General features: G+C 44.6%; 1 protein-coding gene across 1 annotated transcript in view; it reads left to right on the forward strand.

Annotated features, from left to right (window-relative positions):
• Nucleotides 1-25,066, forward strand: part of AK7 (adenylate kinase 7) — a 68,229-nt gene that overhangs the window by 26,367 nt on the left and 16,796 nt on the right. The window contains exons 5-12 of the mRNA XM_027521395.1: nucleotides 6,286-6,396; nucleotides 10,640-10,720; nucleotides 12,195-12,283; nucleotides 14,285-14,375; nucleotides 16,062-16,139; nucleotides 17,630-17,779; nucleotides 20,777-20,905; nucleotides 22,104-22,236. Coding sequence (XP_027377196.1) covers nucleotides 6,286-6,396; nucleotides 10,640-10,720; nucleotides 12,195-12,283; nucleotides 14,285-14,375; nucleotides 16,062-16,139; nucleotides 17,630-17,779; nucleotides 20,777-20,905; nucleotides 22,104-22,236 — 862 coding nt within the window. The remainder of the gene's footprint in view (nucleotides 1-6,285; nucleotides 6,397-10,639; nucleotides 10,721-12,194; nucleotides 12,284-14,284; nucleotides 14,376-16,061; nucleotides 16,140-17,629; nucleotides 17,780-20,776; nucleotides 20,906-22,103; nucleotides 22,237-25,066) is intronic.

Genomic DNA, 25,066 nt, shown 5'->3' on the forward strand with positions numbered 1-25,066 from the left:
CAGAACTAACCTACTCTTTCTCTCCCTTCAATTGCTTCTTTTCTCCTCTAGGCTTATTCTCGGGTAAGGTCTCCACTCCTTCTGGCCCCCAGGAGCTCCCAGGCTTATATCCCTAGAGCTTACTTCTCTTCTCCCTTTAGGCCATATCCCTTCCCAGCTCTGGAATATGCCATTCTTCCAGGTCTTACGTCACAGGCCTAACCATCAATCAGTCACTGTGACTGGGGGAATGGAGAACTCTGATTGACCAGACCTGGGATCATGTACCTACATCTAGAGGCAGGAATGATCAGCCTCCTGAACTAAATAGGCCAAGAGTGGGGAAGAGATGGTTCCTCCAAAGAAAATATGGGGAAATGGCTCCAGTGTTAGCTTCTGTGTCCCTTTGGCATGTTCTCATCCTCCCACCATGGTTTTTTTTTTCTTTTTAAACGATTTTTTGTTGTTGTTCAGTCACTCAGTCATGTCCGACTCTTTGCGACCCCATGGACTGTGGCCTCCCTGTCCTTCACCATCTCCTAGAGTTTGCTCAAACTCATGTCCTCTGAGTCGATGATGCCATCCAACCATCTCATCCTCTGTTGCCCCCTTCTCTTCTTTCCCTCAGTCTTCCCCAGCATCAGGGTCTTTTTCAGTGAGTCAGCTCTTTGCATCAGGTGGCCAAAGTATTGGAGCTTCAGCATCAGTCCTTCCAATGGTTATTCAGAGCTGATTTCCTTTGGGATTGACTTGTTTGATCTCCTTGCCGTCCAGGGGACTCTCAAGAGTCTTCTCTAGCACCACAACTTGAAAGCATAAATCATTCAGTTCTCAGTCTTCTTTATGCTCCAACTCTCACATCCATACATGACTACTGGAAAAACCATGTCTTTGACTATATGGACCCCTGTCAGCTAAGTGCTGTCTCTGCTTTTCAACATGCTGTCTAGGTTTGTCATAGATTTTCTTCCGAGTAAGCATCTTTTAATTTCGTGGCTGTAGTCACAGTCCACAGTGATTTTCAAGCCCAAGAAAATAAAATCTGCTGCTGTTTCCTCATTTTCTCCATCTATTGGCCATGAAGTGATGGGACCAGATGCCATGATCTTAGTTTTTTGTATGTTGAGTTTTAAGTCAGCTTTATCAATCTCCTCTTTCACCTTCATCAAGAGGGTCTTTAGTTTCTCTTTGCTTTCTGCCATTTGAGTGGTATTATCTGCATATCTGAGGTTGTTGATACTTCTCCCGGCAGTCTTGATTACAGCTTGAGCTTCACCCAGCCCGGCATTTCTCATGATGTGCTCTGCATATAAGGTAAATAAGCAGGGTGACAATATATACAGCCTTGACATACTCCTTTCTCATTTTGTACCGGTCTGTTGTTCCAACTCCAGTTCTATCCAGTCATGTGGCCACACCCAACTGCAAGGAAGCCTGGGAGATGCCGTCTAGCTCTGAGCCCAGGAAGTCAGCTGAGTCCAGGCTCCTCAGGGAAGGGCTCATCCCTAACGAAGGGAGACTTAAGCAAGATGCAGCCTTCGTCCCTCTGGGGATGCTGTCGTGCCTGGCTCTGACACCTGAAACTGCTGCTGACATCTTCTGTGCCTGAAGAGGAAGGCCACACCCTGAGGGCCACAGGCTGAAAAAGGTGTCCAGAGGGCAGAGAAGACGCCCATCGCACGACACCTGGAGGCGCTCCATTTGGGGATGTTACTCATGGGAAACAATGCCTCCTCGCACTTTTGAGGACATTTTGAGTTCCAGTTTTTGTTATTTGTAGCCAAAAACATCTAAACAAATACAAAACTGCATTTAGTTCAGTTCAGTTCAGTTGCTCAGTCGTGTCTGACTCTTTGTGACCCCATGAATCGCAGCACGCCAGGCCTCCCTGTCCATCACCAACTCCCGGAGTCCACCTAACCCCATGTCCACTGAGTTGGTGATTCCATCCAACCATCTCATCCTCTGTCGCCCCCTTCTCCTCCAGCCTCAATCTTTCCCAACATCAGGGTCTTTTCCAGTGAGTCAGCTCTTTGCATCAGGTGGTCAAAATATTGGAGTTTCAGCTTCAACATCAGTCCTCCCAATGAACACTCAGGACTGATCTCCTTCAGAATGGACTGGTTGGATCTCCTTGCAGTCCAAGGGACTCTCAAGAGTCTTCTCCAACACCACAGTTCAAAAGCATCAATTCTGTGCTCAGCTTTCTTTATGGTGCATTTAAGATAGTTTTAATACAAAAGGGTAAGTAGAATAGAATATTTTCATTTGTAAATATTATACAATTTTAATAAGTTGGAGAATCTTAATATACCCAGGTTTTTTCCATAGTATCTGTTTTAGAAGTATAGGGACTTCCTCAGTGGTCCAGCAGTTAAGACTCCATCTTCCAATGCAGAGGGCACAAGTTTGATCCCTGGTTGCAGAACTAAGGTCCCACATGCCATGGAGTAACACCAAAAATTTAAAAATAGTAATAAAAGTATAGCTATGTATTTGGTTTTTTATACTGAGTGAAGGGGGGGACCAGAGATGACATTGGCTTAACCAGATAGCCCAGAAGAGCAGATGGGATCTGTCATCACACATACGGACCAGGTGGGAGAAAGAGAATAATGATCAGGGGGGAAAGAGTCCAGCAAGTGATCCACACGGGGAGTCAAACACAATGACCGATTAAAAAGAGGGTCCCCCAGAGTCTTAGCGGACAACAGGTTCACCCAAAGTCCTTGAAGAAAAGGGAGATGACTACAGAGTCAGTTCTCTGCTTCCTATGAAGATGAGGCCTATCAGTGAGCCTGTTGATTGTAATGAGGTGTTAATAAGGCAGGCAGTTTCCAGAAATGGCAACACACATCAATACACAACAATAGAAGAGTCCTGGTTTTATGCCGACAATACGGCGACTCATCACTTACTGGAAGAGCGACTGATACAAATGGTTGCAAGAGACTAGAACCTGTATAAAAGATGCAAGTTTAAAAGACATTTTATTTGTCATTTGTTTGTGACATGGGAAATTTAAGGACTAGAGGGAACATAGCCCCACAATCGGTAGGGAAGTTTCGAAATGTACAAACCAGATCTCAGTCCCAACCAGGAATTGGAGATGACAGCTCGAAGCCTGCAGCGCAGGATTGGCTAGACCTTACGGGCCCAGTGCAGCTGGCCAGAGAGGGTGGACCAGTCTTAGTCTCAGAGTGCAGGGGAGACACTGGCTGGCTGTCCAGACCTGTGACCAGAGAACCAGGTCACCTGAAACGTAACTGTTTCTGTCACTGCCATAAGGACTGAGGGTGCTACAAGGCCCAGAGGGCACTGGGCAGCCAGTCACAGGGAGCAGGAAGGTCAGTTCGGCAGGCTGGCCACCATGTCACTGTCACTAGGACCAGGGAGATGCTGGCACTCAGTCCATCCTGAAAGCAAAGCTGATTATAGATCTGCTGTGACTAGGATTGCCAGATGTAGCTACTAAAATACAGGACACCCAGGTAAATTTAAATTTCAGATAAACTGCAAATAATGTGTCACGTAAGTGTATCTCATGCCTTAAGACATACTCATACTTGAAAAAATATTTGTTTATCTGACATTCAAATTTAGCTGGGTGGAGAAGGCAATGGTACCCCACTCCAGTACTCTTGCCTGGAGAATCCCATGGACGGAGGAGCCTGGTGGGCTGCAGTCCATGGGGTCACTAGGAGTTGGACTCGACTGAGCGACATCACTTTCACGCATTGGAGCAGGCAATGGCAACCCACTCCAGTGTTCTTGCCTGGAAAATCCCAGGGACGGGGGAGCCTGGTGGGCTGCCATCTATGGGGTCGCACAGAGTCGGACACGACTGAAGCGACTTAGCAGCAGCAGCCTCTATTTTATCTGGCAGTCCTACATAGGAGTCCCTGGGTATATTTAAGAGGTCTGCTAATTAGATGACATGTGTTCACTGAGTATCTACTATGGACACAGAATTGGGGTGGACTAACTGGATCTTCCCCAAAAACTCACTCTTTCTCAGTCTTTCTCCCAGTAGTGTCCACCATGTCCACTGCTCACCTTCTCTCCCTTCCATCCATCAGTCAGTTCATCACTCAGTTCTGTTAATTCCTCATCCGAAATGTCTCCTAAATCCATCCTGTTCTCATTGTATCTGTGGGCTACCAGGATGGCCTCGGAACTGGCAGCTGCCATCACATCCTTCCAAGGCAGTCTCCAACAAACAGCTTAAGTGATCTTGTTCAAATATAATTCAGATCATGCTATTGTTGTTGTTGTTCAGTCGCTAAGTCATGTCTTTGCGACCCCATGGACGGCAGCATACCAGGCTTCCCTGTCCTCCATTATCTCCTGGAGTTTGCTCAAGTTCATGTCCATTAAGTCGGTAAGGTTATAGTCCTGCTTAAAATGCTGAAAATCCTCCATGCCTTCCCATGCCTTTAGGATGAATCTAAACTCCTTCACCTGGTCCACAAACCCTGGCAGCCTGGCACTGCCTACCTCTTCCTCTTCCAATCCCCAGCGTGGCTCCAGTCATTTCAGCCCTTCTTCCCATTTCCCATACCTGCCAACAATTGTTATGCGTCAGGGTTCTCATCCTTGTGTTTGTTCTTCCTCTCTGATTAATTTTGGATAAGCCCTGGACTCAGATGCTTTTGTCCAGTTATTTGGAGCAATGTGATGTGATTGGAAGGCTTCTGATTAGACTGTATTTTTTGAAATCCTTGGACTTTCCTGGAGGTCCAGTGGTTAAGACTGTGTGCTTCCATGGCACGGGGCACTGGTTCAATCCCTGATCAGGGAACTAAGATCCCATATGCTGTGCAGCTCGGTCAAAAAAAAATATCAGAAATCCTACTCCAATTAGGACCTCTAAATCTGCATGGATTGGGGAGAAATCTGTACCATGGATTTCAGTTTCTCCGTTTATTCTACAGGAAGTTTTTGTTGAACTGTCCCTCCGAGGGACTCTAGGAGCGTGAGTTGTGGAGAGACCAAGTGATGAACAGCTCAGTGGACTGTCGGGAAATATTTTCCATTCCTGATTCTTAGGACAAACTGATATCCTATCTGATGAAGCCAGTTTTTAAAGCCTAAGACAGAAACTTGCACAGGGTATCTTCTAATTAACATGGGATTGACTTGAGGGAAAGAGGCAGTATGGAAAAGAAGAAGAAGGAAAAAAAAGCCTCACAATTTAGATTTTAAAAATGAAACTGCAGGGATCTTCCCTGGTGGTTCAGTGGGTCAGAATCTGCCTGCCAATGCAGGAGACACGGGTTCAATCCCTGATTCAGGAAGGTTCCCCGTGACGAGGAGCAACTAAGCCTATAAACCACAACTGCTGAGCCCACGAGCCCTGGAGCCTGTGTTCCTCAACAAGAGAAGCCGTGGCAATGAGAAGCCCGAGTACCAAAGCCAGAGAATAGCCCCTACTCGACGCAACTAGAGAAAAGCCCACAAAGCAATGAAGACCCAGCCCAGCCAAAAATAAATAAAATTAAAAGAATAAATGAAACTACATGCATGTCAAGAACTATTAAGAAATGAGGTTTTTCTAATGTCTTTATAGAATCACGTCTCTACAGAATAAAAGAAGACATTTAAATTTTAAAATTCTGTTTAGATGAAGTGTAAATGATAGAATTTGGGGAAGTCTCTGGTGGTTCAGTGGTTGAACTCAGAACTCTCACCACCAGGAGCCTGGGTTTGAGTCCTGGTCAGGGAACTGAAATCTCTCAAGCTTCGAGGTGTGGTCAAAAAAAAAAAAAAAAGGTAGAATTTAACTAGCTGAAACATTTTCAAGGAAGTTAAGTCACTGTAGAAATAAGCAGTAATTTTTAGAACACTTTGAGCTTAAAGGAAAGTTTTTTTTCTTCTTTTCCATACTGGCTTTTCCCTCAAGTCAATTCCATGTTAATAACATACCCTGCACAAGTTTCTGTCTTAGGCTTTAAAAACTGGATTCATCAGATAGGATATCAATTTATCCTAAGAATCAGGAATGAAAAATATTTCCAGACAGTCTACTAAGCTGTTCATCCCTTGGTCTCTCCACAACTCACATTCCTATACAGTCCCTTGGAGGGACAGTTCAGCAGTTCTTCCTGGAGAATCAAAGGGATAAACTGAAATCTATGGTACAGATTTCCCTAGCATCTTGGGGCTTAGAAGTTCCCATCGTGGCTAGAAGGGGGCGGGGCCTGGTGGGGCGGGGCCTGGGCCGCGCGCGCAGAGAAAAATTATTAAAAAAAAAAAAGAAGTTCCCATCGTGCTAATGCATGGACTCTGGGCTTTTTTCTCTCATAGGATGACTCTGAGGTCCCATTTACTGAAGAGGATTATCGAAGAAGAAAGCAACATCCGAATTTTCTGGACCACATAAATGCTGAAAAAATGGTTCTCAAATTTGGGAAAAACGTAAGTCTCAAGTAGTAGAACCTTTTGAGTAGGAAAAGCTCTTTTGGGACCCGCTTGCAATGCCCCTGCTCAGGACCATTCCACATGCTCTGCATACATATCTTAGCTGGCTCCCTCTCTCTGCATTTAGGTCCCACGTCCTTACACTCACAGACCTCCAAGCTTCAGGCTCCCTCAGAGAGGCCGTGTCCTGGCCCAACTTCTGGCCCAGCCCCCTAAGATGGAAGCCTTGTGTGGGGTCCTCAGCAGAGCCCAGTGTAGATCCAAAAGGTCGAGAAGAGGCAAATAACTCAAGAGTGGGAATGTGTGTGTGATGCGCAAGGTCTTCGTTCCCCAATCAGAGACTGAACCCTGTCCCTTGGCAGTGAAAGCACCAAATCCTAGCCTCTGGATTTTCAGGGAATTCCCTCTAAGATGAGGTTTATATGCACTTTTCAGAGTAGCTGTAAGAAATAAATGAGATAGAGTCTGGGAAAAGGGGGAAATGCAGTTTCCTCTTCCTCATTCCCACTTTGGGGCTTCCCAGGTAATTCAGTGGTAAAGAATCTGCCTGCCTATGCAGGGGACGTGGTTTCTGTCCCTGGGTCGGGAAGATCCCCTGAAGAAGGAAATGGCAACCTACTCCAGTATTCTTGCCTGGGAAATCCCATGGACAGAGGAGCCTGATGGGCTACAGTCCGTGGGGATCACAAAAGAGTCAGACGTGACTTAGCAAACAAACAGCAACAACATGTGGGGTCTAGTTCACCAGCCGCGCCCCTCCCCCCCCCCCCCCCCCGCCCCCCGCGTTAGGAGCGTAGAGTTTTAGCCACACAGGGAAAGCCCTGTGTACGTACATAATTATTCTAATTTCACAAATGCAGACTTTGTGGGAAAGAGGTGTCAAGTGGTAGGGAGCTGTGACTGAAACCTGGATCCATCAGACACCAAAGCCTGTGGGTTTTGTTATTTTTTTCCTGACTCCAAAACTCCACCATTCAATCGAGTTCATCTTGACACATCTATGTCACTGATTGTTGACATACCTCTAGCTGAGAATTCAACAAAGATAATAGCTTGTTAGCCTTCACTTGCAGAAAATTTTTATCATTTTGAAATCCATATATTGTAAAATTTTTTAATTTCTCTATATCAAATTATATGACAGGGATGCCTTGGTGATGAATAAACAATAACAAGCTAAAAATTGAAAGCTTGCTTTCCGTGTACCAGGCACTATGCCAGATGTATTACTTACAGTACCTCATGTAATCCTCATATACCTCATAGGTAATCCTTACAACGTTGTGAATTAAGTGATACTATCATTAGCCTCATTTAACTTACGTACATTTGTATGGAACCCCCAAACCTCTAAGTTTTCATCCACTGCTATTTTCCCATAGTCACGAGACCGTCAGTAATGGTAGGTAATTATAGTTCTAAGACGACACCTAGTGGTCTCAGAGAATATTACACAAGGAACTCTGTTCCCAAAACTGTGCTTCTAGTAAATTTTTTTCTTTTTTACTTTGGCGATACAAACACTGTGAATATAAAATATTTGAAGAAAAAAAATATGATATTAGGAATTCTAATCCATTAACTTATGATCTTAGCCAAGTCATTCAACTTTTGGAGTTAAGTAGGTAATATAATGGAGAAGGCAACGGCACCCCACTCCAGCACTCTTGCCTGGAAAATCCACATGGACGGAGGAGCCTGGTGGGCTGCAATCCATGGGGTCGCTAAGAGTTGGACACAACTGAGCGACTTCACTTTCACTTTTCACGTTCATGCATTGGAGAAGGAAATGGCAACCCACTCCAGTGTTCTTGCCTGGAGAATCCCAGGGACGGGGGAGCCTGGTGGGGTGCCATCTATGGGGTCGCACAGAGTCGAACACAACTGAAGCGACTTAGCAGCAGCAGCAGCAGGCAATATAAAAGGGTTTAGACTAGACAATCTAAATTTCTTCCAGCTCCAAATCCTATATTATATTAAACCTGTCCCAATGGAAAATCCATGATTTCTTGATCACTGGTTGAGAAGGCATGATCACACATGCAAAAATAATGGGAGTGTTAGTCGCTCAGTCATGCCCGACTCTTTGAGACCCCATGGACTGCAGCCCACCAGGGTCCTCTGTCCGTGGGATTTACCAGACAAGGATACTGGAGTGGGTTGCCATTTCTTCTCCAGGGGATCTTCCCAACCCAGAGATCGAACCCGGGTCTCCTGCACTGCAAGCAAATTCTTTACCGACTGAGCTATGAGGGAATGTGAATGACAATCTAAAATGGAGAAATAAGGGAATTCCCTGGCGGCCCAGTGTTTGGGACTCTGCATTTTCACTGCACGGGGCATGGGCTCAACCCCTGGTCAGGGAACTAAGATCCGGAGTGCCTGTGCAATGTAGCCATAAATAAATAAATAAAATGGAGAAACAGCATCATCTTAGTATCTTTTTTTATTATAAGAACATGACATATGTCCCATGCTCTAAATGACACAATCAAAATTTAGGGTTTTTTGTCCCTATTTTTCTTTTTAAATTTTTTCTTGATTAAAATATAGGTAATATACAATGTTGTCCCAATCTCTGCTGTACAGCCAAGAGACTCAGGTATACACACACATGCATTCATTCTTTATTTTCTTTTCCATTATGGTTTATTACAAGATATGGAACAGAGTTCCCTGTGCTATACAGTAGGATCTGTTGTTTACCATTCTAAATGTAATAGTTTACATCTACCAACACCAAACTCCCAGTACACCCCTCTTTCTTCTCCCTTTCTCCTTGTCAACCACAGTCTATTCTATATGTCTGTGAGCCTGTTTCTGTTCTATAGATAAGTTCATTTGGGTCATATTTTAGATTCCATGTGTAAGTGATATCATATGTATTTGTCTTTCTCTTTCTGACTTACTTCACCAAGTATGATTATCTCTAGCTGCAAATGGCATTATTTAGTTCTTTTTTAGGGCTGAGTAGTATTCGATGGTATATATGCACCACATCTTTATCCATTCCTCTATTAATTATCCCAAGCTTTGTTAGCCACTCTTTTCTGAACAATTAGGAAATAAGGTTGCTCTGGCCAATGTGTTCATCCTAATAACTCTTCTTTAACCTAGTGTTTTTCATCAAGTAGATAGACCCTTGGAAAGAATCTTGTAACTCACATCCGTTAAGATCCTACTGTGTACCAGGCACTGTGGGTAGGAGCTGGTCTCATAGCCATGAACAAAACAGACGTGGTCACTGTGTTCCTGGGGCTGGTTGTCCAGTATTTATCTACTGTCACCACATCAGCAGCCATCACACTCATAGTTACAAGCTATACTATAAACACAAGACTATGGACCAATTTTGGAGAAGGAAATGGCAGTCCACTCCAGTATTCTTGCCTGGAGAATCCCAGGGACGGGGGAGCCTGGTGGGCTGCCGTCTATGGGGTCGCACAGAGTCGGACACGACTGAAGAGACTTAGCACCAGCAGCAGCAGTGGGCCAATTTAGCATTTTGAGGCAAGTTCATAAGCTTTTTAAATCCTTTGCGGACTTTTGTTATCGCGTTCTCTAGGACAGGCAGGAAGAGCTAGGGGACCTGGTCACCTTGCCCTTGCCTTGCTTATCCACTGGCCCAGTTGTACAGGAACATAGATCAGTTACAATGCCCTGGTGGCTCAGCTGGTAAAGAATCCACCTGCAACGCAGGAGACCTGGGTTCAATCCCTGGGTTGGGAAGATCCGCTGGAGAAGGGAAAGGCTACCCACTCCAATATTCTGGCCTGGAGAAATCCATGGACGGTATAGTCCATGGACTTGGAAAGAGTCAGACAGGACTGAACGACTTTCACTTTTCACAAAGTTCACTCAAAGACCCCAGTTCTCTCATACTGGTGGTGGTGGTTGGGGGGTGTTCCCATCTCTACTTGGGTTCCATCTTCACTTGGGTTCCATCTTCATTTCACAATTCTCTCTTCAACTTAGCAACATCCAGCCGCCCCAAATCGAATCTCAGTGGTGGTAGGGTGGGGGTTGTCTGTACTGATAATTGTAGTTCGGACACCAATGAGCGTGCTCTAATCAGCTGAAGGATTAACAAGAGGCCAGGCACACAAAATATGTTAGGAGTTTTTGAAAGAGGTGATGAGACTTACTAAACTGCTCATTTAAAAAAAAATCACTAAAATAATCTGATTCACTGCGATTTATAATACTACGTTTAGCTTTTCTTTTGTATTTTATCTCATAGGTCAGAAAATTCGCCACTTATGTAGTTGCTGCTGGACTTCAGTATGGAATGGAAGGAGGCATCTTGCATGCTTTTTTTAAGGTATGACTTTTCTATAACTATGAGGATTTTTTTTAAGATGGCAAATTTCTAAATATTTATTTTTTTCTAATTTATTTATTTTTCATTAAAAAGAAAATCTTTCCCAGGGTTGGGCCATTCAATCCCATGACTGGTGCCACTGACTTAAACATCAGTGTCCAGTGGAACTCCCTCTCCCTCTGCAGGTCCAGCACCTCAACGTGCGTGTTTCACAAATCCAAACTGTATCTATGGTCACTTCCCAAATCTGCAGCTCTTCCCGGGGCCCCATATCAGAAAAGTGGGCCACCTTGCACCCAGCTACACCAACCAAAGCCCAACTCCTCCCTCCTTCTCGTCCACCACGAGATCCTCAAGCCCCATGGAGATAGTCTCCCCAGAATTTCCCTTTCTTCAACCCAGCACTCCCAACTCCCCACCCACTGACTAGGCGAAACCCTCTCTGGACGAGATTACTTCATCAGTTAGATAGATCTTTTTGGATGTCTCCAACTATGGCTGTCTTTGTGAGCTGTAATAGTCAGGCACATGGAACTGGGGAAAAATGCTTTTGATTTTCTTTATTTTAGCTAGCTTGGTTGGGTGAAGTCCCTGCATTACCAGTGTTTGGAGATGAAACAAATGTCATTCCAGCCATTCACATGGCTTAGGTCTCTCCATTTAAACTCTTACTTCCCATTATCATCCCTTCACAAGAAAGTGAAAGTGGAAGTGTTGGTCACTCCATCGTGTCCAACTCTTTGCGACCCCATGGACTGTATGCAGCCCACCAGGCTCCTCTGTCCATGGGATTCTCCAGGCAAGAATACTGGGGTGGGTTGCCATTCCCTCTCCAGGGGATCCTAAAGCAAATCCAGTCATTTCACTTCCCTGCTTAAAGCCCTTAAATGGTTTTCCCCAAGTCCAAAATATCCAGTGATCTGCTGAGGCCCCCACCCCTACCTCTTTCACTCAGGATAATTAAACAGTACCCACACTATCTATTTACTGAAATGTTTAATGAAGGGAAAAGACAAGGATTTGGACTCTGTGAAGATCATGGTTCAAATTCAGTGTAAAGGACTTATCAGAAGTCTAATTCCTGAAAGGTACTTTATCCACTAAGCATTTCATCTACAAACTGATGATAATAACCCCCAACCAGTGGGGGTACTTTGAAATTTTAATTCTCATAAAAATAAAAATTGAAGACATTGTACATACTGCAGTATGTTCTGTCTATGTAGATAACAGGCAGATGACTACTAAAGATAGCTAATGAAAAGTATTTCAGCCCTGAGGTTGCACTTTATTTCTTTTAATAGGATTTGATTAACTAAATCTCATCAGAACTGATTTATAAAACATCTTAAGCTGATTACTTCATCAGTTAGATAGATCTTTTTGGATGTCTCCAACTATGGCTGTCTTTGTGAGCTGTAATAGTCAGGCACATGGAACTGGGGAAAAATGCTTTTGATTTTCTTTATTTTAGCTAGCTTGGTTGGGTGAAGTCCCTGCATTACCAGTGTTTGGAGATGGTACAAATGTCATTCCAGCCATTCACGTTCTTGATCTAGCAGGGTAAGTGTTCTCCCAGCCGTGTGACTGCCCTAGAATTAACTGACCGACGCGTTTGTTTCTTACCAAGTGCTAAGATCCTCATGCGTATTATTGTATTTCTTCTTCACAGCAACCCTAAGTAAACGGTACTTTTATCAGCTCCACTTTGAAATAGTGTCTGTCTGATGAAATAGTGATGAAATACTATTGAAATAGTGTCTGATGAAATAGTGTCTGTTATCTAAGAGTTCCCCACTTCCGACAGCAAGTTCAAGTTCAAGTTCAAGTTCACCCTAGGAGCACAGTTGCACATCTTCCAGTGTTTTTCAGACTCACAGAGTATCCCCAGATCCCCATATCCTTCTTTGCACATGCTGACTTAAACACTAGGTAAGAGATGGGTTCAATTTATTTGCAATTCATCACACCTGCATTTCGAGTTCCAAGAGCTTCATTCTGTTATCCCCTTGGCTCACCCCACAGGAGGAACCAGTGCCTCTCTGAGAGTCTTTCTGGTTTCTTTTTCTTTCTCTCTCTCTCTTCTCTTTTTTAAATTTGGCCATGTGGCTAGTGGGAACTTAGTTCCCTGACCAGGGATAGAACCCATGCCCCCTGCAGTGAAAGTGTGGAGCCCTAACCACTGGACTGCTAGGGAATTCCCCTTCTCTGGTTTCTAGATCCCTCTCTTTCTCTCCATTAGTCACTTAGTCCCAATCCCAGGCAGTATTTACTGGGAAACAATGAGACTTAAACTTCAGGACCCTTCCCCTGCGTGGGTCCCTTCCACAGCCCTAAACTTAATCTTCATTACTATTCTCAAAGAAGGATTCCCTAAGCTTCAGACTCCACTCAAAACCTCAATCTGCTCCAGGCCACATTAACACTGAACACGGTGAGGCTGAGACAGACTCTTCTTTTCTGCAGAAACTTTACATTACCACGTTATCAAGTTTTAAAGATATGAAAGCATCTTACATTATTAAATTAATTAAATTATTCCCATTACACAAGGACTCAGGGGCCCTTTTGGTAGAATTTTTTTCCCTGCTAATTTCTTGAAGATTGTCAAATATTTAACAAAGGAAGAAGCTAAAAGAGGCAATGTTCTGTGAAATTAATATAAAACAAATATGAAATAGAGATTTAGACAGGTGCATTTGTTTTATTTCCATTTGACTAGAAAGGGAGCCACGATAGAGGTAGAATCCACAGTCTCGTGACAATCTTCTCTTCAATGTTGTTTCTTAGGAATTGTTTTTCATCTGTGTGCAAATCCCTGCTCTGCCTCAGTAGCTGTGTGAGTTTGGGGAAGTTGCTTAACTTCTCTGGGTCTGATTTTCTCATTTGTGAGATGGGGATGATAATAGCCTTACTTGAGTGTTGTGAGAATTCAGTGGGGTAAAACCTGGGGTAGCCCACAGCACAGGGTTGATGGCATTAAGCCCTCAGAAATGTTGGCCGTCATTCATTATTAATCCAAGGTGGGAAGTCTAAGCCACTCCATGCTATGTGACTTAAGGAGTCATAGCTTCTGTGAATTCATGTCTTACTTTGTGAAAGACCTTCCCCAAAGCACTGTCATGAGACTTCATTGAGGTAGTGGGTGAACGGACTTCATCGACACAAGTCCTGACAGGGCTCAGCTACTCTTGTAAGCAGATGGATCTGGTTTCCAATCCTGGCCCTTCTACCTTCCCAGTAACTCTTCAGCCCAAGAAATGTCACTTAACTCTTTACCAGCCTCCTCCTCTGTAGCCTGGGGACCATCATTCCAACCTTGACCTTGTAGGAAAATGAAAGTGAGATAATCCACTAAATCGTCAAAGCCCCTGGCCCGTGGGGGTAGCAATCGGCGAATCCTATTCACATAAACAAACATCTCCTGTATTTACTCCCTCTGGGGATGATGCTCCCTGGGGGTCTGCAGAGTGATGGGGGTAGCAATCAGCGAATCCTATTCACATAAACAAACATCTCCTGTGTTTGCTCCCTCTGGGGATGATGCTCCCTGTGGGTCTGCAGAGTGATACAGAACATCATAGACCACGTGCCGAAGCTCCGCTACCTGGTGGCTGTGGACGAGTCAGTTCACACCCTGGAAGACTTTGTCAAGGTATAGCCGTGTCATCCCAGGCTGGGTGGCATCTCTTAAATCATTTTACCCCAGCCCCTCAAGGTGGAATCAGAGGTGCTAACAAGATTGGGTGTAGGGTGGGGGTGGGGCCTAAAATAGAATATCCTTAAACCCAAGCTTGGGCTTCCCTGGTGGCTCAGTGGTAAAGAGTCCACCTGCCAATGCCGGAGACTTGGGTTCGATCCCTGCATCAGTAAGAGCCCCTGGAGAAGGAAATGGCAACCCATTCTAGTGTTCTTGCCTGGGAAATCCCATGGACAAAGGAGCCTGGCAGGCTACAGTCCACGGGGTCTGTACAACAACAAAACCGAAGCTTACTATTTGCATCTGCAGTATATGTATGCTTGGAGGAGGAAATGGCAACCCACTCCAGTATTCTTGCCTGGAGAATCCCAGGGACAGGGGAGCCTGGTGGGCTGTCGTCTGTGGGGTCGCAGAGTCGGACACGACTGAAGCGACTTAGCAGCAGTAGCAGCAGCATACATATGCTGGGAAATGACAACCATGATAGTCTCTCCCCAGTATATGCACGGAAAGGAGCAGAAAAGGCCACTGTAGGGTTCAGACACAAATCACACACCGGACTACTAGAATCTGTGACCTGTGCCCCAGAGTACTGATAATGGTCAAGTTCTCCAAACCTACTGGCAGCTTCCAGGAGCTCTGATCTTTGAAGATCTCCTCTCCTCTCCAGGCTGCTCTGGCTAAAGGTCACCTTGTGGCCCAGCTGGCTCAGCCAGTGCAGCCTTCCTTTGCCCCTCCCCAGGGCACCCCCTGCTCATCTTTTATGGGAGGAGGGTCCCACACAGAGCAGCATGTGGGATCTTAGTTCCCTGACCAGAGACGGAAGCTGGGCCCTCTGCAGTCAGAGTGTGGAATCCTAACCACTGAACTGCCAGGGAACTGACCCCTACTCACCTCTACGGTTCAGCTCAGGGGCTTCCGCGCTGGTCCACGGGCTAGGACTCGAGCTCGCGCTGCAGGAGGTGCAGGCCGATCCCTGATGGTGGAAGTACTTCCTGCCGAGTGCGTGTGTGCTCAGTCGCTTAGTCGTGACCAACTCTGTGCCACACTATGGACTATAGCCCTCCAGGCTCCTCTGTCCACAGGGTTCTCCAGGAAAGAATACTGGAGTGGGTTGCTATTTCCTACTCCAGGGGATCTTCCCGACCCAGGAATCAAGCCCATGTCTCCTGTGCCACCTGCATTGGCAGGTGGATTCTTTACCACTGAGCCACCTGGGAAGCCCGCCGCTTGCTGAAAGGTGTGGCCAAAACAAGTAAATAAAGATTCACCTCAGACCTCTTCCTCTGCACCCTCGCTACCTCCACCCCACCTCCCCTGCAGCCCCAGCACCTCGTTTCCATATTCCTAACATCAGACATTACACACCAGCATCTGAGTACCCGTCTGTCTCTCCCTTTTCAGATTGGGAGCTCCCTGAGGGCAGGGATCGGGCTTTATTCATCTCTGTGTCCAGTTCCTGTTGTGCCGTGAGGATCCTTTGCTCTGTGTGGAACTAATAAACCAGTTCATGTCCTCAGGGCTCTCCCCTGTTGCTTTGCAGATTTTTTTTGTATTCAGTTATGTTTGCATTTGTTTGAGAAATTTTACATCAAAATCTTACAGGTCAACCAAAATAATATTTCTGTTTTTCTCTAACAGTGCATCAGTAAAAGTACTGGCCCTGGGAAAATCCAGAAAGTACCCAAGGAAAATGCTTTCCTAACCAAGGACTTAACAGTTAGTATATGAGAGATTTTTTTGTGTTTTTCCTACTCTTTTCCTGAAGGTATTGCTTCTTGAGAGATCTGGAGTCAGAGGATCTGGCTTTGCGGGTTCATTTCAGCTCCTCCTTTACAGTGGAAATTCTAACCTGTAGCAACTTCTCTTCTGTGAGCCTGTTTTTTTTTTTTCTTTGTTTTCTTTGTTTGTTTGTTTTCCCTCTGAAAATCCTTCAGAGATCATGATCAAAAAATATATTTGAAAGCTGTCTAATGTATAAAATGCTATACAAACACTGGATGCTGTTCTCTTTGCCTCCTTTCTAAAATTCAAAGAGGAGGCTGAATTTCTGATCTCATCACTGCAACAAGAAGAGGACAGTTTTAGCCATGCAGTGCATTCTTCCAGCTTGTTTTAGGATATAATCTTCCCTTTAAGAAATAAATTCTAGCGAAAGAGTTGACTGGGCATGATTCCGAAAGGACTGATATCGTTGCTTGCTTCTGAGAAGCAGAACTGGGTGGATGGTGACTGGGGCCAAAGGGGGCACTTTGCCCCTCTACTATTTTTTTTTTTTTTAAGTGTGAAGTATAGTTAATTTCCATTGTGATGTTCGTTTCAGGTGTACAGAAAAGTGATTCAGTTATATATACATATATCTATTTTTTTTTTCAAATTCTTTCCCCCTTAGGTTATTACAAAATACTGAGTCGAGTTCTCTGTATGACACACTAGGTCCTTGTTGGTTATCTACGTGTATATAGTAGTGTGTATGTTTGCCCTGTACTTTTTGTTCTTTTGGATTTTGAACCATGAGATTGCAATACTCAAAAAACTGGTAGAGTTTTTAAAAACCTTTTTTTTTTTAAAGGAAGAAATCTTCCACTTGCACTTCTAGTATCTCTCTACCATTTTTTTTTTTTTTTTTTTTTTGCCGCACTGCATGGCCCAATCCATGCCTCCTGCAGTGGAACCACAGAGCCTTAACCACTGGACCACCAAGGAAGTCCCTCTCCCTACTCTTTGTTTGTGTAACTGTGTAAGGCAGGACACCGCCCATCACAAGAGAGCAAGTGTGGGGAGACTTTGGGGTCACAGAGTCTCACAGCAGGTGCTCTGTCAAAACTTGTCATTCAGTCGCTAAGTCGTGTCCAACTCTCTGCGACCCCGTGGACTGCAGCACGCCGGGCTTCCCTGTTCTTCACTATCTTCCAGAGTTTGCTCAAACTCATGTCCACTGAGTCAGTGATGCTGTCTAACCATCTCAGCCTCTGCCATCCCCTTCTTCTCCTGCCTTCAATCTTTCCCAGCATCAGGGTCTTTCCCAATGAGTTGGCTCTTCCCATCAGGTGGCCAAAGTATCAAACTTAGAGCTGTCTTCACTGACATTCATGTTTAGCAAATGCGTCCATATTTTTCTTCAATAACTTCGGTGATTTAGGTTTGTTATAACTGTCGGGGGAGGGGGCTGGCAGGAGACAAGTCTTTGACGTCCTTTTCTCTCTTAGCAAGAGAATATTGACCACTTACTGGTCAATTTGAGGATGGAAGCACTCTTTGTGAAGGAGAATTTTAACATTCGATGGTTCGCTCAAGCAGGATTTGTGGAAAATATCAACAGCATCCTCAAAGAGTACAAGCAAAGCAGAAGATTATTGGTAACTATAACCACTTCCTATTTAAGCTTCTGATTTAAGCAAAGTACATGAGGCTTTGGTGTAATTACACCAATGGAAGTACTTTTCTTTCACATGTCTGAATTTCTAAATTCAAGTTCTTTATCAGGTCTGACCCGTTGTTCAGGTCTAACAATCCGCATCTATATTCTATTGGAAACTTGCCAATTGAATATTAAAAATTTTTGAGTTGACACTGATGACCGTTATGCGTGACACCAACTGAACATGATAGTGAGCCCCAGACTGAGTGTCACAGAGCCGTCTCTATAAGGGAAGATGTCAGGTCCCTCAATGGTCCATGTTTCACCTGGGTATCCATCTGGGTAGGTAGGAGGTAGGGAAGGCTGATGATTACTTTGATCTTTTCTGATTGGCCAGGGGATTTGCTGGTCATTTTAATTTTTTTTTTTTTTAAGATTTTTGTTGTTGATGTGGATCATTTTTAAAGTCTTTATTGAATTTGTTACAATATTGCTTCTGTTTTATGTTTTGCTTTTTGGCCACAAGGCATGTGGGAACTTAGGTCCCCAGCCAAGGATCGAATCTGCGCCTCCTGCATTGGCAGGCAAAATCTTAACCACTGAATCAGCAGAGAAGGCCCTTCTGATCGTTTTAGCAATCACAACTTGCCGTAGATATTCTTATCTCCATATTCCAGATGAGGAAACCAAAGCTCAGAGAGATGGAGCAATTTCTTCAAGGTCACACAGCTAGTCAGGGATTCAGACTAGCTAAGATGCCAACTTAGCTTGAACGGCCGAACTGTGGAGCCTCCACAGCTCCATCTCTGAAGTCAGGTAAAGGCAGCACTTGCCCAGATCTTTGGATTTCTCACAGGGAGGCTTTCCCAAGATGAGAGTGAATATGACAGGAGAAAGCATTTAGAAAACTACAGTCCACGAGGAACAGGTGCCCTCAGGTTGCCATTGTGCATGGAAATACTGAACAAAAGCCAGCAGAGTTGCATTTGTAGCCTAAAAATCATACTCTCTGGAAAATGATGCCTTGTTGAGAATCAGTAAAAGATGTACCAACTTGCAAGAGAAACGATGATGCTTTTAAGCATCTGAGACACCCACGATGGCTGTCCTTGGAGACTGTCCTGAAGCACAGAGCAACTCAAGAGGTTAGACTAGTGTTGTCATCTGTGGGTCAACTTAGAACAACACCAAGTCAGAGTGGAGGTAGGACAAGACACCTTAAAGAGACCATGTGGTTTCTGATGAGCAAAACTGGACAGAATATGATAGAAGGAGTAAGCATACCTAAAGATTAAAGTGAGTCTGTCCATCCCTGGGGCGTTGGTGAGCATGGCAGCATAGAACAGCAAACACGACCGAGGGCAGTGTAGACAATGCCATGCCGGTGGCATTGAGCCAATGGCCCCCACAATCCCATTCCTTTAACAAAGCAAAGCCGGCCCTGTGCAGAGCCAGGTGCATTCAGCCACCTTGATCTATTGCCACTCAACAGTCCATTCATCCAACTCTCACTCTGATCAAAGCTCATCAAACTATTTTCTATACGTGTCTGCCTTGAGGGGTAATATACCAAACACGAGCCCTTGGAGAGTCCTGAGCCCAGTGGCAACCCTACTTGTCATTATAAACGAGTAAACTACCAGCTCCTGCTTTGTACCCTGATAAGGTGGCTTCTCTGATGGCTCATCAGGTAAAGAATCCACCTTCAGTGCAGGAGACGCAGGAGACATGGGTTTGATCCCTGGGTTGGGAAGATCCCCTGGTGGAGGAAATGGTGATCCACTCCAGTAGTCTTGCCTAAAAAATCCCATGGACAGAGGAGCCTGGCAGGCTACAGTCCATAGAGTCACAAAGAGTCAGATGCAATTTAGCACGCAGCACACAAGGTGAGCATCCCTACGCCAGGAGACAGATCCACTCTTGGTGTGTGGGTGACACAGGCAGGTGAACCTGCCCAGTTGACCACCGGCCCTCACGTCTTGGTGAAGGCACCATGTGCCCCTTGGAGCCCAGCTCTGTGCATCAAGACTCAGTTCCAGTGTTGCTCTGCTGACTCCTACCCTCTCATGCCCACCACCTTGGTCATCGCCATCACCCTGAGAGCCTGCCCCTGAGCAGACGAGATCATTCATGTCCACCACACCTTACCCAGCACCCCTGCAGGGCCTCTGCTCACTCCCTTCACAGCCTGACAAATAGTAATAACAATAGTAGTAGTACTAATAATGATAGCAGTAATCATGATAATCAACTCCATGTATGAAATTATGTAAGCTTTAAGCACATGGACACTCTGCCCATGGAAATTTCTTTGCTTTGGCATGATTTTTTTTTTAATTTAAAATTTTGAAAATTTGCCTTGCAAAATACCAAGCTTCAGTTTCACAACCATTTGAACCATTTCAAAAGAAATGACTTATTTGTCACCGGTATTTTTATTTCTGTTAGAAATAAACATTTGCTCACCAGTTATGAATGTAGTGAGCTTCTTTAGCATCCAAGCAAGTTTTTCAGCAGAGGAAATTTTTTTTTAATGGGTGTATTTTTAAAAAAACTAGAATAAATTAACTGGTTTAAAAAGGAAAAGATAATTCAAGACCAAGTTTAATCCAGAAACAATGTTCAAGAGGCAATAAATTAAGCACTTTCTAAGAGTAGACTAGAAACTCTTCTCTGTCTTTGCTGTCTTTACAGGGGTAACACTGCAAAGGTGAAATTGTAGTGTGTAATGCTCAACTACTTTGCTTTTTTTTGTTTTTAAGTACTTTTAGGGTGCTCCTGAGCACAGTTTGCTGTGTCTTGTCCCCCATGCGCAGATCAGGACACATAGTAGATGCTCATTAAACACCAAGAGAAAGTGACTCTGGGCTCTTGATGAAGCAGTGAACCGGCCTGCGGAATCCTGAGACTTCAAAGGGCTGATCCTTGAAATAAAGATCTAGCTTAGCTGCAGATCATTCAGAGGCCCTGTGTCATCCCTTTTCTCCTCTTTTAGCCGATCAAGATTTGCATTCTCGGTCCTCCTGCTGTGGGAAAATCCAGCGTCGCTGAAGTTTTAGCCAAATACTATAAACTGCACCACATTAAATTGAAAGATGTCATCTCTGAAGCCATAGCGAAACTGGTAACAATTTTAGCAACTTTATTGGGGATTTCAATAATTTAAAAATGCCTTTTCTTAGTCTTATAATTAAGAAGTCACTGATCTTCTGTGGCATCCTTCAAAGAGATTTGTTATTTTAACTGGAGTTTGTTGTCAGCCCCTATTATGAAAACACAGAATCCCAAAGGGTTTTCCTTCGTAAGGTGGAAGCATCTTTCATGGGTGGACTTTAAACTTTTGTCTGTCTCTAGTTGTTGCTCAAAATATATCTTGTATTCTCTCTGTTGACTGGCGGTTTTGTTATTCTTTTTAAAACTGTATAGTTGTACAATTTAAAAATTGTATAGTATAGTTGATTTATAATATTGTATAACTTACACATGTACAAAGTGATTTACAATTTTTAAAGATTATATTCCATTTACAGTTATTATAAAGCATTGGCTATACTCCCAGTGTTGTACAGTATACCCTTGTATCTTCTTTTAGAAATAATAGTTTGTGCCTCTTACCTTTCTGCCCTTACGTAGCCCCTCCGCACTTCCCTCTCCACATTGGTAACCACTAGTTTGTCCTCTGTATCTCTGAGTCTGTTTCTTTTTTGTTATATTCATTAGTTTGCTGTATTTTTTAGATTCCACATATAAGTGATATCATACAGTATTCGTTCTTCTCTGTCTGACTTATTTCACTTAGCATAATGCCCTCCAAGTCCATCCATTTATTGCAAGAGGCAAATTTTCATTATTTTTCATGGCTGGGTAGTATTCCATCATGTGATATAAATACATATCTGTTGATAGACCTTAGGTTGCTTCCCTATCTTGGCAATCATAAATAATGCTGCTGTGATTGAGGTGCATGCATCTTTTCAAATTAATGTTTTTATGGTTTTTGGATATATGTTCTTGTTTAGTCACTAAGTCATGTCTGACTCAACGATGCTTACTAGGTGGTGTCCGTGGGTAGAGAGAGTGTTGATTCTTAAGTGGTTCTGGCATTAGCACAGAAATAGATTACTCATCTAAAAGAGAGTAAGAAACCCACAAGATGCTCATCTGTCCCATAGATACAAGCATCTTGACCACTTTTGCATGCCTGTCCTTGAGTACCTCCCCTGTTTGGGTACCAGCCTTTTCCAGGATCATTTGCCACAAGGTTTAAGAGTAGCCAATCAATGCAGGACATCACGCTATTTGAATATCTTTGTGATATATAGGAGGCAATCATTACACCTAAGGATGTAACAGAAGGAGGAGAAGAAGAAGGTGAAGAGGAGGAAGAGGAGGATAATGTGGAGGATGCTCAGGAGCTCTTGGAAGGCATCAAGGAAAGCATGGACCAGAACGCAGGTAACCATTCTGTGATATTCTTGTAACAGTCATATTCTTGTGACAGTGATAGTCTTGTGACAGTTGGGTTTTGCCCTTGTTATAAAAACAACCTTGTGTTGTTGTTCAGTTGCTAAGTTGTGTCTGACTCTTCAGCCTCGTGGACTGCAGCACTTTTGGCTCCTCTGTCCTCTACTATCTGCTGGAGTTTTTTCACATTCATGTCCATTGAGTTGGTGATGCTATCACATCTCATCCTCTGTTGCCCGCTTCTCCTGCCTTCAATCTTTTCCAGCATCAGGATTTTCCAGTGAATCAACTCTTTGCATCAGGTGGCCAAAGTATTGGAGCTTCGGCTTCAGCATCAGTCCCTCCAATGAATATTCAGAGTTGATTTAAGATAAAAAAAACTTGATGGGAAAGAACTACCTAAGTTTTAAAAATTGTGTGTAGTCATCAGTCAGTTCAGTTCAGTTCAGTCGCTCAGTCATGTCCGACTCTTTGCGACCCCATGAATCGCAGCACGCCAGGCCTCCCTGTCCATCACCAACTCCCAGAGTTCACCCAGACCCACGTCCATCGAGTCAGTGATGCCATCCAGCCATCTCATCCTCTGTCGTCCCCTTCTCCTCCTGCCCCCAATCCCTCCCAGCATCAGAGTCTTTTCCAATGAGTCAACTCTTCCCATGAGGTGGCCAAAGTAGTCATAAGTATTTGTAAAGCATCAAAAACTGTAATTAAACAGCAAAGGACATATCAGGAAAAAATATTTACCACCAAATATGACGAAAAGTTAATAGTTAATAAAATAATAAGAAAATCATTAAGTCCTGAATAGGAAAACATGGATGAAAAACTTGGGCCAATGATTCACTCATTCAGGAAGAAATACAAATAAACAGAAAAATTATCTCACTCACATGATAATTTTAACCAGTTTGTTGAACACATGCATTGCAGTTAAGTGTCCCTTTAAACGTAAACTCTGTACTCATTCTTCCCTTGCCCTGGAATGGTATTTCAGGCTGGTCCCACTGCAGCTTTTAGATAATAAGTAAATGGCGTCTCTGTTTGTTCATACTTTAAGAAGGTCATTCCAGCCAAATAATCATAAATGAGGTTTTGAAATGAGATGTCTTTAAGGAAGCTTGCCACCCAGGCAGGAAAGCATCAGCAGCAGTTAGAAAAACAGAAACCATTTCATCTTTACATAATTGAGATCCTCCATCAAACGGGTAATACCAGCATTGGCTGTGAGAGTGAAAGTCTCTCAGTCATGTCTGACTCTGCGACGCCATGGACTGAACTCTACAGGCCAGAGTACTGGAGTGGGTAGCCTTTCCCTTCTCCAGGGGATCTTCCTGACCCAGGGATCGAACCTGCGTCTCCTGTGTTGCAGGAAGGAGGACAAAGGTGCAAAAGGGCTCTCCCCTTGAGGACCGCCCACCGCCTTCCCCTGGGGCACAGCTCTGGGCTGCCGTCTGTCTCTGGTCTTCTGCCACTCCCCGTACTGTCCCTCCAGATGCTCTTCTTACTAGCTATTTATCTTCGGGACTCCTCACCCTCCTCCCAACTCTGTTTTAACCCTCCACTTCCTCCTGGCCTGCCCCCAGGCCACTCCAGTCCAGTCTATAGGGCGGAGAATATGCTTTTTTCTGCATACACTGAGGGTTCACTTAAACCATCTAGCTTTCTGAGTCTGGGTTTTTGCTTTGATGTAGGCCAGGTGGGGCCACACCTAGGTGGCTCAGAGGTTAAAGCGTCTGCCTGCAATGTGGGAGACCTGGGTTTGATCCCTGGGTCGGGAAGATCCCCTGGAGAAGGAAATGGCAACCCACTCCAGTATTCTTGCCTGGAAAATCCCATGGACGGAGAAGCCTGGTGGGCTACAGTCCACCGGGTCGCAAAGAGTCGGACACGACTGAGCGACTTCACTTTCACTTTCAGGCCAGATGGGGAGGAAATGAAAGTCAGAATCCCAGAGAGATTTCCCAGAGATAAAGGAAATAACCCTAAACACTCATTGGAAAGACTGGTGCTGAAGCTCCAGCGCTTTGGCCACCTGATGCAAAGAGCCAACCTCTTGGAAAAGACCCTGATGCTGGGAAAGATTCAGGGCAGGAGGAGAAGGGGACGACAGAGGATGAGATGGTTGGATGGCATCACCGACTCGATGGACACGGGTTTAAGCAAACTCTGGGAGACAGTGAAGGACTGGTGTGCCACCGTTCACGGGGTCCCAAAGAGTTGGAGACAACTTAGCAACTGAACAACACTGAGCATTCACTTATACCAGCTGGTTATCTGAGTCTGAATTTTTGCTCTGGCTGGGCTGGGTGTGGAGGAAATGGAATTTAAAATCCCAGAGGTGAAGGGCAGAAAACACAGGTCAACACTTTAAGATATGACACTGCCCTTGCCTCGCCTGTTTCCTTTGTAGCCCAGCTGGTTAAGAATCCGCCTGCAATGCACGAGACCCTGGTTCGATTCCTGGGTCGGGAAGATCACCTGAAGAAAGGATAGGCTCCAGTATTCTTGGACTTCCCTTGTGGCTCAGCTGGTATAGAATCCGCCTGCAAGTGGGACACCTGGGTTCGATCTCTGGGTTGGGAAGATTCCCTGGAGAAGGGAATGGCCACCCACGCCAGTATTCTGGCCTGGAGAATTCCATGGACTGAATAGTCCATGGGGTCGCAAAGAGTCGGACACAAATGAGCGACTTTCACTTTCACCTTTGCCTCGCCTGTGACAGTGGGGAATCCCTATCTTGGTTTCAGAGTCTTGCAGTGTCCCGGCTCTTACCATTCAGGGGAGAGGAAGAAAGCAAAACAAGACATTCCATTGTGAGGAC

Source organism: Bos indicus x Bos taurus, chromosome 21 (genome assembly GCF_003369695.1).
Source record: "Bos indicus x Bos taurus breed Angus x Brahman F1 hybrid chromosome 21, Bos_hybrid_MaternalHap_v2.0, whole genome shotgun sequence".
Taxonomy (NCBI): domain Eukaryota; kingdom Metazoa; phylum Chordata; class Mammalia; order Artiodactyla; family Bovidae; genus Bos; species Bos indicus x Bos taurus.